Source organism: Benincasa hispida, chromosome 3 (assembly GCF_009727055.1).
Source record: "Benincasa hispida cultivar B227 chromosome 3, ASM972705v1, whole genome shotgun sequence".
NCBI classification, from domain to species: domain Eukaryota; kingdom Viridiplantae; phylum Streptophyta; class Magnoliopsida; order Cucurbitales; family Cucurbitaceae; genus Benincasa; species Benincasa hispida.
In genome coordinates this window covers 9,035,060-9,051,913 of record NC_052351.1, presented here as the reverse complement: position 1 = coordinate 9,051,913, position 16,854 = coordinate 9,035,060, and the positions used below count along the sequence as shown (strand labels likewise).

Genomic DNA, 16,854 nt, shown 5'->3' with positions numbered 1-16,854 from the left:
TAATATAAACAAATGATGTGATCCACTGATCATTCATGTAAAGACATGTGAGTGGAGGCATCCTATATAATGAGTTTGCATATAGACTGGACCACGAAATAGTCACTTTTCTTTATAACGACCGTTTACTATTAAAACTGACGATTTCATTTTAAGTAACCTAGGATTTCGATCTTAATCCTGAGCTAGCTATGAACTCCTGTTTGTTTGGAGTTATCCTTTGATCTACATGGGTGAGAGTAGTCCAACAACACTACTCAATAAGCTTTCCATCTTGGGATAAGACCAGATGAATAGTTGGGGACATAGCCCTACAAGATAAAATTCACTCCTACCCAATTTAGGGTTAGAAGACAGGTTGTTCTCTTAAGTATTGATTCCAGGTCTTGAACAATCGGGGCCCCACCTTCTCATGGTAAAGAAAGGACTTTATTCATAAGTATTCTGAATTAAATTGTTCATTAGAGGGTCAGTGGGAACTTAAGGAACGAGATGTATTCACACGGGTAAAACGGTGATCTTAACCCAGCTGTGATTACGAACAACCTGTGAAGGATTGAGATCATAGTTATATCAAGTGAACATAATATATCTACAGTGAGGAGAGTTCAACTATGGTTTTAATGGAGTGACCCATTAGTTAACAAAGAGGGTTAATTTGTTGTAATGAGTTTAGCCAATTAATCTCGGATCGTTGGAGCCCATGATTTGTAGGTCCGCGAGGTCCCCCTACTAGCTCGTAAATAGATTAGCTTTAGAGTAGCATGATAAGTTAATTTGAAACGTTCAAATTAGAATTAAACGGAATAGAAGAATTTATATTTAAATATGATTTAAATATATGAAGGTGGATTTGTATGAAATTAATTTAATATTTGATATTAAATTATTAAAATTAATTGAATTATTTAAATAATTATTTATTAATTTTATTAGAAAATTAATTTTACAAAATTAATAATATTTTTAATTTTTAAAATCAAATTGATTTTTGAAATCATTTGGAAAAATTGAAAATTTGGAAAAACAACACAAAATGGAAATATGCTTTTTTCCATTAAACCTTCAACTAGCTCACACCAAACCCACTTATTTTGGCTTCAATAACTCCAAGCATGAGATGCATCTCATGCAGCCATCTTCTTTGCATGAAAGACCTGCAATAAATAAAGAAGATTGGAGTGGAATTGATGCATGCATCCAAAGAGTTTTTGCTAAAAAATTTGGGTTGAAGAAGTTGTTCTTCAAGTGGGTTATAGCAGTGAGTTCTCCTCCAAATTTCCTTTCATTCAAGCTGATTTTGAGTATCACAACTTATGCTAAGGCTCCAAATGAATAGTGGGGAAGATCTTGAGGTGGTTCGCAGCAAGTTTCGGAGAAGATTACAGCCGAGAATCAAGATTTCAAGGAGTTCTACAAAGGTATAGCTTCAAACCCTCTTGTGATTGATGAGCATGCTTTAATTACTGCCAAAATTAATGAATTAGAGTATTTATTGATCTTTGTTACTTCCGCTGCATGTTGATATACTCTAACATAACTGTCTTAGAAATTCGAGTCGTTACATGAGGTGCCTCATTCTTCAAGCTCCAAAATTAGCTCTTAAGGGAGCAACTCATCTTCTTACTCTAACTATAAGAACGGAGTAAATTTCTTCTTGTGTAGTTGTGTTCTCAGCTCCTCAATCAGACGAATCCCTAAAATGGTAGGCTTATTGAGTTGGTGAATCTGGTCACTCTCACCTATACAAATCAAAGGATCGCCTTCATAGGCAGGAGTTCACAACTCACTCATGAATAAGGTTAAGTCACATATGGTCATCCTGGTGAAATGTAAGTCTCTTCTAGAAACGACGTTATAAAGAGAAACTTAATATTTCGTGGATCCGTCTTTATACAAACTCTTTTGTATAAGATACCTCTGTTACATGTCTCCACAAGAATAACTAGGATCAGATCATTTGTAGTACTTTACAACAATTGTAACAACTATAAAGCGGGTCATATTAATAGTGTTACCAGGATAAGGCACCCAACCAAGTTATCCATATACTACAGACATTTAGGTTATCACTTAAACATTATCCACCTATATGTCTTCACATACATATATAAGTTACATCATATAACCTTGGATCTTAGGTTAATTGATTATTGCACAAGTAATATAAAATTAATCAACCATTGTTTTAACTAACATAAAACTACGATGCTTTAGGGCATACACCCCAACAGTATTTTTTTTTTAGATCAAATAATGTGAAAATTATTTATAATGTTAAGAAATTTTAAAGAGATGTTTTGTTCACTGGAAAGAGGAAAATTCTCTCTATGTTTTGTCTACAAGTGATACGTATGTTAAAAAGACGGGTCAGAATGATGGTGCAGCACTTTGGCATGCTTGATCGGGTCATGTTGGTTACCGGTTGTTGGAAAGAATTTTGTTGAAGAAGCTTCTTGATGGTGTTCCTCTCTTTAAAGAACTACATCATAATGTGTTGTTTTCCCTGGTTGTCAATTTGGTAAGTCATATCGTCTTCCTTTCCCAAATTCAAATAACAGATCTACTGGTGCATTGCAGTTAGTTCATTCTGATTTGATGGGACCAACTAAAAAACCTAGTTATTCTGGTTGTTGTTATGTTATAGTCATTGTGGACGATTTTTCTTGTTTCACTTGGGGTGTATCTTTTGGAAGCTAAAATTGAGACTTTCTGTAAGTTTATCCAGCTCAAGGAGTAAGTGGAGAAGGAATTTATGTTGCCTATAAAGTGTCTTTGCAATGATAATGGGGAAGAATATATATCTGACCAGTTTCAGAATTACGGCAAAAAGCATGGGATTTAGCGCCAAATGACGTGTCCTGACACTCTACAATAGAATAGAGTTGATGAAGGTAAATTAGCACATCTTATCTCCATGTGTTTGTCTTGGCTGTATGCAAAGAATCTTCTAAGGGAGTTATGAGCAGTAACTATTCAGTCAATTTGTCATGTCATAAATCGCTTACTTTCGTGGGCGGGGTCGAATCTATCTTCTTTTGAGGTACGATATCATCAGAAGCCCAATGTGAGTTATCTTTGATTTTTGGATCAATTTGTTATGTTCATGTTTCAAAGAGTAAATGTACTAAATTAGACCCAAAGGCAAAACGTTGTATTTTTATTGGATACGATACTCACAGAAAAGGATGGCGTATGGATCTAAAGATGAGAAAAGTTTTGTTTCTCGAGATGTGGTATTTGACAAATTTTCATCACAAAATGGATGCAAATTCAAAGAAAGAAGATATTACTGACATGTCTCCTTTCTTTATCAATGATGTATCGAATGAGAAGGGTATTAATCCTGGAGAAAATGTTGAGCCATATGAAGATACTAAAGTTTTTGTCCGTAGGTCTCTTAGACCGAGAACATGACCGAGTTATTTATTTGATTATGAGGTACAGTTAAATAATTGTTCATTTGTATCTTGGTTTTGATGGGTGATATTTGTGAAGATGAACCCTAGTCTTATAATGAAGCTAAAGAAATTCTTGAATGTGAAGAAGTAATGAAGGAGGAAATCTTGGCTCTTAGCAAGAATGATACGTGGGAACTTGTTCCAAAGCCAAAGAATGTCGAGTTGGTTACTTGTAAATGGGTTTACAAGTTAAAGAAAAAGTTTGATGGTATTATTTATAGGTATAAAACTTGTCTTGTAGCTCGTGATTTCTTACAGCAATATGGTCTAGACTATGAAGATATATTCATTCATATTGCTAAAATGGTAACCATCCACACAATTATTTCATTAGTTGTTTGCAAATATTGGAAATGGGGGCAGTTAAATGTGAAGAATGTTTTCCTTTATGGAGAGTTGGGTCGAGACATTTTCATGGAACAACCTCATAATTTTGTTTCTAAGGAGTTTTCAAATTTTATGTGTCGACTTAGGAAGGCTTTGTATGGTCTTAAGCAAGCTCCTCGTGCTTGGTATGGTAAGATTGCTCAGTATCTTGAATTGTTTGGGTTTAAATCTTCAAATGCATATTCAAGTTTGTTTGTTAAAAAGACAACCCAGGATGTACAATGTTGCTATTTTATATTGATGACATGATCATAGCAGGTGATGACAAAGTTGAAAATAAAAGTCTTCGAGACGCTTTGTCCATTCGTTTTGAAATGAAAAGCTTGGGTGAAGCAAGATGTTTTCTTAGCTTGGAGATTGAAAGATCAGATAGATACTTTGTCTCATAGAAATAGTATGTAGTGAGTTTATTAGATTGTTTTGACATGAATCAGTCAAAACCAATGACTACTCCTATGGAGCCATCCTTAAAGTTGATTAAGGAATAAGGAAAACAATTGGTTGATGCAACACCTTTTCAACGACTTGTTGGTAGTTTAATTTATTTAACTATCACAAGGTCTGACATTTCTTACTTTGTTGGTATTGTTGCTCAGTTTATAGATAAACCATGTGAAGCTCATTTAATTGCAGCAAAGAAGATTCTACGATATGTGAAGAGCACCCTATGTTTTGGCTTATTGAATAAACAAGCAAGTTGCTCATATATTTAGAGTAATGCCTCCTATTTAGGAGGATAGTGGCATAATAGTTTAGTGGACTCATTAAGAGAAATTTTCAAGGTTAGTGGTAAAATTTTAAGGTTGGTGCATTAGTGGGTAGTTTATTATTTTCCTATAAATCCTTGTATTGTTCCCACTTCAATAATATATAGAACTCAATTAAAACACTTGATCCTTCGTGCAATATTTCTCTATTATTTCCACATTTCATTCTCTTTCGATTTGTTGTTTTTTTGTTATAATTTGCTTATGTATTTATTTTCTAAATATTTTTTCTTTTATTAATGAGTAAGAAAGATTGTTTTAAAAAGAATTATTAAGAAAGCTTCTAGTTATAAAGTTCTTAAATCATTAAATTAAAATAATAATAATAAAAGGTATAAAGTTTTTTTGTTTCCCACATTAATTCGTACAATCCGCCGTAACTGATTATGCCTTTAAAATTCAATTCATTCATTGACCTCTCACTCTCAATTCCAAATCTTCCTTCCACCTCCCCTGAAAATTTCAATGTTCCCCGCCGCCCAGATCTTCTGAAGCCCGCCGGCACACATGGGCTGCTGTCTTAGTTCCGGGAAATCCTTCAATTCACCTAACAAATTCCATCGGAATTCTGACAATGGAAGCAGAGACCCACCGTCTTCCATGGAGGAAGAGACCGTCAAAGAAGTGCTCTCTGAAACGCCTTCTCTGAAACCGCCGCCGTCACCGCCGAAGAAGAATTCTCCACCGGAAGAAGACCAAGTCCTAAAACCAGTCGGTAATGAGATTGAGAAGAAGCTTTGTGAAATTTCCATCAACGGAATTGCAGAACTACCTTCTGAATTCTATGAAATTTCCCATCCGAACGAGTGTATCTCAGTCTCGACCGCTATTACCACCGAACAGATGGACGGCGGCGGAGAGATTCATCAAATGGTTTTGAAATCATCGCCAGTGAAATTGCCGAAGGATCAATCAATTTCCGGAGACTTTGAGGTAAAAAGAGAAATCTCTCAGAACAGGACACTGACCCGGAGATCCGACCAGTCGCCAGTCCGACGAAACGGCGCCATTGGGTCGATGAGAATGGTTCATAACAGAGACATGAATCCGGCAATGGCGCGGCGAGTATTGAGAGCAGAGCCTCCCCGGAGAGACCCAGATGAGAATTCCATCCGGAGATCCCGATCGCCGGCCACCGCACGTTCCGACGGCGTAGGGTCTAGATCTGCCCTGAGTCGGACCCCATCAGTGAGAAAGTCCGGTAAATCATCACCCAATAGGGCGGCGACGGCGACAAGTCAAAAAGTAGTAGAAGAAAACAACATCATAGATGGAAAATTCAACTCTCAGATTGAATCACTTGAGAACCCTCTGGTTTCATTAGAGTGCTTCATCTTCCTCTGATTTTGTGTCGGTTTCACTGATTTTCATTTATTTTTTTTTTTCCTTGTTTGATTTTGTTGAAATTCTGAGTGAACAGTGATGTAAATTTAACCGTTCCGGCGGTGGGTCGCCGGAGAATTCATTGAAGGTCAGGAGTGAGGTGGGCTTGTTGGAAATTGAAGCACACAATTAATTTTCAAATTAGAAGTAAAAATACGTAATTAGATTATTGTTAATGGTGTGGTTTTAATTAGCTAATGAGGAAACCGACGGAGAAAGAAGACAAAATCCGCCGCATAAATCACTGTTCATCACATGATTTAAGAGGAAATTGGCTGTAAAATGTTAATCACATCACATTGATGGATGGTTTTTAGTTTTAGGTACATTCCCCAAAATGATAGAGTAGCTCAAATTAGAGGCACAAGTTTGTAGTCTAAATCACACTAGTTTTAATTTTTAATTCAAGATTATTGTCTTAGAAACTTCCAATTCCAAATTATATTCCTCTAGATTTGGGTACTTATAATTGAAGTTCTAAGTTTGGAATTATTTTGTTGCTCATTATAAATAACAAAGTTAGAATGAGAGCATTTACCAATTTCAATGAAAGTTTCTAGATTTGTACCTATCACAGATTCACGAGTAAAGATTTAAACATATTCACTTGCAAGAAGAACAAATAATAATCGTACCATATTAGATTGAAATAAGATATGACTTTTTTTCTAAATTTTAAGATTTTTATCCTTTTGCATGTCATATTCAAGTAAAATTACCAAAATGGAATACCATGCATGTAGATTAGGTCTCTTGCTCTGGACCTTCTCTCTCGGGCGAAAATCATGAAAACCTCAAACAAACTCGAGAGCAAAAGAAAAAAATTAAGAATATTTTAATAATATTGACTGATGATGACATATGTAAAATGATAAAATTCTTAGTTTAAAAAGTATGGCAAAATCTATTTTGAGCTTTTATTTTGGGACTCTATACAATTATCTAAGTGAAAATATCTTAATTGTTAAGTTATATCCTAACGTATCGAAGAGATTTCCTATAATTTTTTTTATATTGTGAATGCTTAGTTTTAAGTGATGTAGTATAAAGCATGAGTCATAAACTTAGGTTTTATATAGTTCATAAGCAAATTAAGAGTGTATTTGGAATACATTTTCAATATTTAATTTATAAAATAAATCATTTTGGAAGAAATTAAAATGTTTGGCAACTATTCAGAATAGTTCTTCAGGTGTATTTTAATCCGTTTTTAATAAAAGTATTGAAATAAAAATGGATCTTTTGAAAAACATATTTTCTCAAGCAAATCCAAACAGACCCTAAATATCAAACATAGATTCAACGTCTCAACTTTAGGTTACACAAAAATTGAGTAGACAATAAGATAAATACTCGTAGTTGTATATATATATATAAAAATTAAAAAATTTGAAACGTATGTACAATTTACTTGAAAAGAATACAAAATTATGTGAGGATTGTGTATTGTATGTCACTTTCTTGATTAGAAGGGGAAAAAAAGGTTATGATGTAAGAAAAATTTGAATTGAGAGGATGGGAAAAATGAAGTTGAAATTCAGATAGAGTTGGGAGGGAAAATGAAGAAATGGAAAAACTCCGTTTTGAGGCCGTTGGGAACAAGGGCAGCTAATTGTGCGGTGGTCCAATGCCAATTGGATCCATTCCAACACTAAATACCAAATCAATTTTGTGGCTGCTTTTGGTAACTGGTAACTTCAATTAATAAATATTTAAATTCAAAAAAATAAAAAGCAACTTCTTGTTTTTGAGACAGAAAAAGGTGAGAAAACAGCTTCCCTTTCTAGTGGAATCCTATGGAAATTAACCCTCTTAACATACAACACTAGTCCCCGTATGACAGCCACATATGTACTAACAATTATAGAATCATCAACCAAGCTTCTTTCAACCTTTGTCTTTAAATGACAGAGCAGTAGTAGAGATGTCTTCTGAGGAGTGACCGTTACCTGGGAGAAAAGCATTTTGAAAACATGACTAGAAGCCCAGTAAATGATTAACTTTTAAAACATAAGTATCATACATAAAACTAATAGTAAAACTGAAAGCTTTAATTGGAAACATAAACAGCATTCACATTAAACATTATAACATAACATATCATATTTGTACATAGTTGGACTATTCCTCGGTTGAGAGTGACCCTCTTGCTCAACTCCCAATACTTATACTAACCTCTTATCTGAGAGTGAACCCTCTTGTCCGCTTACTTAACTATATACTACTTAATTGAGAAAAGGCTTTTGGAAAAATATGGTTGTATTTTTTGTATAGTTAATTTATTAGTTTAATCATAATTTGTCATGTAACAATTTTTTTTTTTTTTTTGTACTTTAAAATATATTTCTATGTGATTGGAAGTGGTATGAGAAGATGAGTATAACTTAGCCGCTCTTTAAAGTCCTATTCTTTTGTGTTAGGAGTTTATGATTTAAATTTTGAGGTTGAATAATGATGATGTTATTGCTTTGTTTTTCAAAAGCTTTTTGGGCCATTTTCAGTGCATTTCCAACGTCTCTCTCTATAATATTCACATAACAAAGTGGTTTTCATTGTTCTGCGTGTCAAATAATTCAACCAAAGTTCTAAATCTCCATTCAAATTAATCAAATAAATCAAGAAAGCACTTTTTTGAGTTAAGTGTAGAGATGGAATGACATTATTTTAGCTAGTCCAAATGACGTACTGAATTTATCTTTAGTATTTTTGTACTACAACATTCAATCAGTTCAAACTATAATTTTTTATTTATAAATAACTATTTAATGTGTTAAGTTTCATGTCGTTCTTAATTGATACTAACGTAGTTGACTCATACTGTATACTAGAAGAAAATATTTCAATATAATAATGACACTTCATAAAAGTCAAAACCTTTTTTTTTCTTTCTATCTTTTAGCTTTGTTGTTCAATTGACAAAGATTGTGAAAACTATGAAAGAACAAAGGGCTGCATTCTGACAAAGATTGTCGGGCCCAAATGAATCAGAAGCCCATTTCAATTGCATTGGGCTCGGTTACCCATGAAGCCCATACTTTTACATAGTTCACAGCCCTAAGTTTTTTTCTTTTTTTAATAATAGATTAAAAATCATTTTTATTCATTAAACTAATTGTTACTTGAATTTTAATGTGTAACAATTTAATCCATACTTTTAAAAATTTAATAATTTAGTCCTTAAATTTTAATAGGTAATTATTTAGTCTCCATACTTTCAAATTTATAACAATTTAATCTCTGTTGTGAAAATTTTCGTAAAATTTAATAGTCAATTTTGATTGTATAACAACTTATTATTTATAATTTATAAATAAGTTTGGATCATTTTATCAGTTTGCATATGTAAAAAAGTTCTTAAGTCTTAATAGTATTTTCACGATAGAGACTACATTGTCACAACCAGTATTCGAGATTGGGTCATTCATAGCATTATTATACATACCATCAGCACAAGTTTAGCTTGTAATATTTTTGGATGACCTTGTCTAAAGAGTATTTTATAAAGAGCCAACAAGAAATTCCATTAATAACTGATAGTTTCTATTCTTTAGAACAATCCGATGAATTTTAAGTACAATACTAAGTTGATCCCACCACCAAGCTTATGTAAATGTTCAATCAATGATAAAAGTGATAACTTCTATTTGTGTTTGTTTTGCTGGTGTCCATTAACATTTTTTCTAATGAGTTTGTTATTTTTTTTCCTAAAAGAATTTATGTTTATGACTTACTAGTTTTCGTTTCTTTTATTTTCTATTAAAAATACAAAAAAAAAAATGAGAATTAATTATTTTTTTAGTACAATAATGGTAGAAATGGGATCAAACTTCCCATCTCTAGATTAAAATATCATGTCAATTATCACTGAGTTAAGTTCAATTTGGTGAAAACTAGTAATTTATTTGAACCTCACAAAATTATCACATTTTTAGCCCACATTTTAAACTTCATCAAGTTAGTGTTATGTTTGTACAAGTGTTGCAGTTTCTAGCTTAAATTTTGTATTGACCGTATGACTTTTTCCTTCTACAATAAATTTTCATTTGAAAAACAGGAAAAAAATAGGTTAAAATTCACTTTTGATCCCTAAACTTTTTCTAGAGTAACAGTTTAGTCTCTAGATTTTGGTTTGTAAGGATTTAGTCCATGTACTTTCATTTTTATAACGATTTGGTCATTGAACTTTAGTATATAACAATTTAGTCTTTATACTTTCAAAATCATAACAATTTTGTCCCTCACGTAAAAAAAATTCATCAAAATTGATGTCAATTTTTAATATTTTATGATGTAAACTTTATATTTTGCAAAAAAAAAATTGAGTCTCTAATCAATCTGACGGTTTATTTATACATGAAATCTCATCTAATCTTATCATTAATTTATACAATAGGGACTAAATTGTTATAAATTTTAAAGTACAAGAACTAAATTGTTACATAACAAAATTCAGGGATTAAATTATTGTAAAATTTAAAATATAAGGACTAAATTGTTATAAACCAAAGTTTGGGGACTAAATCGTTAGTTTTATAAAAATATAGGGACTAAAAGTAATTTTTAATAAAAAAAATATTATTGTGCGTAAAATGAATTACAAAATATACATATAAAATTAAATTGAGTGGGCTTTGTATAAAAAAAATTATAGCCAAATTTATTATTATTATTATTATTATTATTTAGTTTTGAGAAATTTGTTCCATAGTCGAAGTCGTGAGCTTAAACTTTGTTGAAAATAGTATGTTTTAGAATAATTTCATTTTATGTATGGAAATTGGTGGGTGAATGTTGTAAAAGTTGCACAGTTTTTTTAAAAAATATTTTTTAGCAAATATAGAAATATTTTAAGCACTAAACTAAGTTTGTATTGGCATGGTTGAATGGATGAACTATATTCAATTAGGAAAACAAGTAAATATTTACAACATTATAAAAGTATTATAAGAACAGTTACCTATTATACCTAGCATTGAAAAGTGGGACCCACTCAACTCAAACTCCAAACTTCATAACAACATAACACATTCAAAGGATTTAAATGTAGATGTCTTAATTTTATACAATTCTTAATGAAAGTATTCGATAAATTATCCAAATAAATTTAAAATTTTCATTGTTAATACTATGTCCATGTAGTGATATTTTGTTAATATTTTTGTTCTATTTTGTCAAATTCTCTAGAAAATTTTAATTCCCTCATGTTAATATCGAATGCATGAATATATGAAAATATCAATAATAATTTTGGAGTTTCAACTTCAATAAAGACCCAAAACATTTTTTTTTTGAAAGTGTCATGGTTACCAAATTTAAAATACTTTATATCCCTTCACATAGGAGATTTATGAACGAAGAAGAAACATGAATGTAAGTATATTTTATTTTATTTTTTGTAATCTATGTAGTTATGAACTCTTTTGGATTTACAATTTAATTAAAATGATCAAGTTGCAAGATGTAGGGAAATAGTTATTATATTTAAATTGTATTTATATAAGAGCAATATCACTTTTCATTATTTTATAACCACGGACATAAAAGTTACATAATTAGCAACGGTTGATATTTCATAAAATCTTGGTTGTTTTTAGTAAATATCTCAATGTAGTGCCTACCTATGCATAAACATGGTCATAGACGCCTCCTATTTCAAGTAGACATCTAGTGTGCAATTGGTCCCACATAAAGTTTTTTCTTTTTCGTTTTTATAACTTAATAAAAGGCCATACTACATAATATTGTCACATATATTCAGCCATATAATCAATAACAATAACCAAAGTGATTTAAAGTTTCATTGATAAAACTACAAAATAACATCATAAGAAGACATCAATTGCCACCTTTTTAATCTTCCACCCGTCTATAATAACTTGCAAAAATGAGGAAAAAAAGAGGTAAAAAGATGGTGTGTGATGGAATGATCTATCAAGTGAGTTTAACTTAGTAGTATTAACATAAACTCTGTCCTTAGAGGTTGAAAGTTCAATCTCACATCCTACAACTAGTGTTAAAAAAAATAGTAGTAAGAATGATTTTACTAAATATCTTTCATTAATCAATATGTAAATTTTTTTGGTATGGATAGGACGAAATTTTAGCACTACCAACATCACTATATTGTTTTTTTTAATCCATGAGTATCCAGGTCGACTTATACACATCACGTCTAATCTCATGGAACAACTCGTCTAAACCCACAATATTTGAATATCAAGAAAACTTGTTGTCACTATATATTGAACTCATAACCTCTTAATCATTTATCAAGATCATGCTCCCTATTTACATTAGGTCAAGCCATGAGGATTACATCACTATTTTGTAATATTTGTCAATTTGAACATAATTCAACCGATTGAAACATATTGACATTCAAAAGTTTGAATTTACCTACCTATGTTGAACTAAAAAAAAGTTATCTTACCCCCACTTCTTGCCAACTTAGCAGCATATTTTTTTTTTTTTTAAAGAAAATTGTATCAGCGCTTTATTTTCATTATTGAATCATGGAATACTTATTACTTTTGATCATACGACTCAATATAAATGGCAATAATTCTTTATAATTTTTCAAAATTTTGAGACTGGCAGAATCCCCTGTAAAACAAACCAAAAGGCAAACAGAAAAAGAGGTTAGGTGGTCTGAAAAGTCTAAAGACGTAGGTCCATAGAAGGGAAAAAAGAAAAGAAAAGAAAAAAAGGGTCATCTCCATATAAGTAAAAAACAGACACATGGAATTTTATCACTATTATCATCGAGCTTGTATTTCCATTTTGATTTACACCCTAAAGAAATTCACATCCCATATAAAAATAAAGAAATAATCGCTACTGCAAGGCTAAGAAAGAAAAGATATTGAAGAAAATCCGGCAGAGATCCTATTGATGTGTGTGGCATTGGAAATCTAAAACGTGGAACTTTTTCTATGTTTTAGCCAACACACTTTCGGCTTCGAATAGTAAAGGTAAGTTTTACCCAATAACATAAAAAGTCATTTTCCTATCACCTAAGCTTGGGAAAAAAGCTATACACCAATTTAGCATGCTTCAACCCAAGGCCAATGCATTTACTCTTTATACTTTTCCAATTCTTTTGCATCGTATTATGAGGTAGAACTTAGAAGGCAAAATCAATGAGATCTAGGGCTTTAATTTAACATTTTTAACTTCAAAATTTAAGGATGAGAGGAATACTATCCAAATCCTGGTTGAAAAAGTAAATATTATTGAAGCTGGAAGGTTGATATCTACTCTTCCCCTGAGGTCTGATCTTAAAAATCTCCACCCTCTACATCTGTTTACCTGAAACAAAAATGCAAAGCGAAAAGAAATCATTGGTTCATAACAATTCAAAGTACTTACACTTAAAATAATAATATATTTTAAGTTACAATATCATTTTGATTTTTGCAGTTTTTGTTTGGTTTGTTTTGTCTGTTTTTTTTTTTTTAGTTCTTGTAGTTTCAACATATCATTAAAAAATAAAACTTTGTCTGCCCTTAATATATTTTAGAAGATATTTATCTATATTGTGAATTTTCTTGTTAGGAAGTTAATATTAGGGAATTTATTTTAAATAACAAAACTGTTGAAAATATTTATAAGTGATAGCAAAATTTCACTGTCTATTGTGATCTAATTTCACTATCTATCTGTGATAGATAGTAAAATTTTGCTATATTTATAAATATTTTGGTTCATTTTCTATATTTAAAAACAATTCTTATTATTACTATTTAATGAAATTTGATTAAAAGTATTAACTTCAAATTATTAATGCTAAAATCTATTTAAAGTTTTGGAACTAAATAGACAAAAATAGTATTTTAATTTTAACCTATCTTTTAATATATAGAAAGTGAAATGGACAAAAGACAGCGAAAAGAGCAAAAGAGCAAAAATATAGATGATAGATATTCGATGAGCAAGAGAAAGCAATAAAATGACAGAAAGTTCTGATAAGGCACCGGTTGTTGCAGAGAGAATCTCCAGAAAAGGTAGAAGAAGACCAAATGGCGTTTGTACAAATGGGAAAACGATCTTGCAAGAGAATGGCAACGGCATTAATGGTAGCCAAATGAGATTTGAAAAAGGAGAATTTGGAATATGGACCTTCCATACCCTCCCCCCAATCTGAACATCATCAACAAAAGCCTTTATTGGGAGGATCAGTCCTCTGTATCACCCCCACCCTATGATCTAGACACGTGGCATTTGGAGGTCCACCCAAAAAAAATCCTATCCCCAGCTTGTGGTTACCCATTAAAAAAAAGAACAAAACTGGAAAAGGGCCCCACCATGAGAAAATAATGTCATGTGGAAGACTTTAGCATAGCTGATGGAAAACCAGACCATTATCTCAAGACTCAACTTTCTATAGGATAATGACCCTACAGAAAGGCAATTGAAAGAGAAGACAAGGGTCACGTAGTTGGCTAGAGTGACAAGTCATTAGCCAAGGGATGATCCTCATTTGCAGCATTATGTAATTCTGCACAGTGGGGAGGGCGATGGCAAAAGACCCCAAGATTCTATGGGGGAGAGAGAGAGAGAGGGGTGGAGTGAGACAAAAAGAGAGAGAGAGAGAGAGAGAAAGATTATTGGTTAAATGGAAAAGTAAAAGGGCAATGGAAAAGAGCGTGTGAGAGCTATAAGACCTAGAAATCCTATAAAGTTACCAAGATGAATCAAGTTTCTCCACTTTGCCTGGTATAGGAGACAAATCAGTGGATAAGATGGCCAAACTCTGATTTGATTGATCAATACAATAGTTTCTGTTTCCATACACAGCACTCTATACTAATTTGGTTCAAAGTAAAACACACCTCTAATTCCTAGATTTTTAATTAATGCTTTAATCCTTGTATCTATAATTCCTACCCTAAATAATTTTATTGTCAGCATTAAATAGTACTCACTATTTCATTGTAGGTGTTTATTTCCTTCTTTCCTCGAAAGAGTGCACACAAGCCAAAATTCAAAATAAAAGAACTAAAAAAGAGTTTTGACCTATTGATTTTCTTTTATTCTGAATCACAAGGCTCAGTTTCTGTTAAGTGGGGTTTTGGACTAATACCCCCACAGAATTCCTGCAGCAGCATTTTTCTGTTAAATTCATAACGGAGGAAGGGTTTGAATCGTTATAATCCTTTCCTGTAAAAAATTGTACTTTGTTTTCTAAGAATGTTCAAAAGGAAGTTTATTCCTTGCTTTTTTAAAAGAATGAATCTATTTAGGAACCGTAGAGATTGGTTAAGGAGTTTAGTGGAACATAAATACTTTTATGTCCGTGAATGAGGCAAAGACCGAAGACATACCGTTGAACATAGTAACCTTCCTTCGTTACTTTTGCCGCAACAATATTCCATACTGATATGTCTCTGTAGGCTCTCTGCCCACTGCAATTGCTATTAGCTCCCTCTCTCTCTCTCTCTCTCTCTCTCTCTCTCTCTCTCTCTCTCCTTCTCCTTCTCCTTCTGTCTTTATCGCTGTAGTTGATGGAATTTGAGCATTCCAACATGACTCCAAGGAGAAAAGGCCGATCATCGTAGAGGCTCAACAGAAATTGCGCAGCTTCATTGGAAGGCAAAAAGATTACGCTTTGCCCTTTCTCATTTCGCGTTCCTCCTGTATACAAAAAGGTGAATCTTCTTTTGTTGTTTTGGTTCTGACACTCCTGCACAAACCTCAGATTGCAACTGTTGTTGCTTGTCTCTGTGTCTGTGAATCCTTTATAATCTTCCTCAAATACTCAGAAACTATCAAAACCTGCTCTACATTTCAAGACATTTTTGGGATTTGCAGTAGAAATTTTAGAGGTTGACGCTGTATAAATGGGATTTGTGGGAGGCATAGAATGGATGAATACTTACAGTAGGAAGCAATTCCGAAAACTGTTCTGGAGGATGAGAGCTGCGATGAGGAAAGCCATCAAGAACGGAGGCAAGCAGCAGTTCAAGTTCCAGTATGATCCTTGCAGCTACGCTCTAAACTTTGATGATGGATTTTGCAAATTTGAAGCTGTCGCAACTGAAACACCTGCAAAACTTCAAACTTGTTCAAATTTGAATCACTCTGCCATGTGGGTTTTTGTACTTTTGGTGAAACCTGAGTGAATTTTCATGATAGGCAGATCGACTCTTTGCCTGTTCATTTTCTTCATTCTTGATTAGAAGCCATCTAGTTGCATTTCTGTATATCTATGCTTGTGGTATGATCTTCAATTATTAATTGGTTTTGGTTTTGGTTTTGGTTTTGTTTTGAGAGAAAAACTAACCCTAAGGTTTTCATTATCATCCTTGATCCATCCACTCCTTCATTTCAGGTTCTTCCATCTTCTCATACGGCAATCTAAGTGTCTAGTATTTACTAATTTGCTTTCGCAGACAACCCCAGTTCTTGGGTGGGCAAAAGTTGTTTTCTAACAGCTGAAATTGAACAACTCTCATGATAAGCTTTTGCAAAACTGTAACGCGCAATAACAAGCAGGAAAGAAGGGGGAAATGCTATTTTACCATGATGCTAACAAGTGACAGTGTTGGAAGGAAAATGAATGTAGAATTATATTTTGAGTTGTTGAGATCGATAATACAAGTTTTAGGCTTCTAGCGAGTTAAGTTAGGCTCATTTTGGCATAATTATTTTTGAGTTAACAGTACTGTTCTGCTCTGAAAAATCCTAAAATCTTTGTCACAATTTTGGGTGTGGCCCCTCTTCAAACCTAGCAATGAACAGACTATGCACAGTTTTGAATTTGAAATTCCATCTAATCATATTCAAAATTACTGAGAAGTCACTAACAAATCTTCCTATGGGGCTATAATTCACCATTTGCAACTTAATATAAAACG

General features: G+C 32.5%; 1 protein-coding gene and 1 long non-coding RNA gene across 2 annotated transcripts; one reads left to right on the top strand and one right to left on the bottom strand.

The window, feature by feature from the left end:
* Nucleotides 1-5,122: 5,122 nt before the first annotated feature.
* LOC120073430 lies at nucleotides 5,123-5,959 on the top strand. The gene has a single exon (XM_039026280.1). It carries the CDS (start codon nucleotides 5,123-5,125, stop codon nucleotides 5,957-5,959), a length of 837 nt encoding a protein of 278 aa, XP_038882208.1.
* Nucleotides 5,960-12,696: 6,737 nt separating this feature from the next.
* On the bottom strand, nucleotides 12,697-14,913 carry LOC120072566. The gene is made up of 2 exons (XR_005480533.1): nucleotides 13,972-14,913; nucleotides 12,697-13,306 (listed from the first exon to the last, which is right to left on the bottom strand). It is a non-coding gene; the product is annotated as an uncharacterized LOC120072566 (long non-coding RNA).
* Between the last annotated feature and the right edge of the window lie 1,941 nt (nucleotides 14,914-16,854).

What these genes read in the sequence shown, in the direction of transcription:
- LOC120073430 (XM_039026280.1), top strand. Translation starts at nt 5,123, where the DNA reads ATGGGCTGCTGTCTTAGTTCCGGGAAATCCTTCAATTCACCTAACAAA.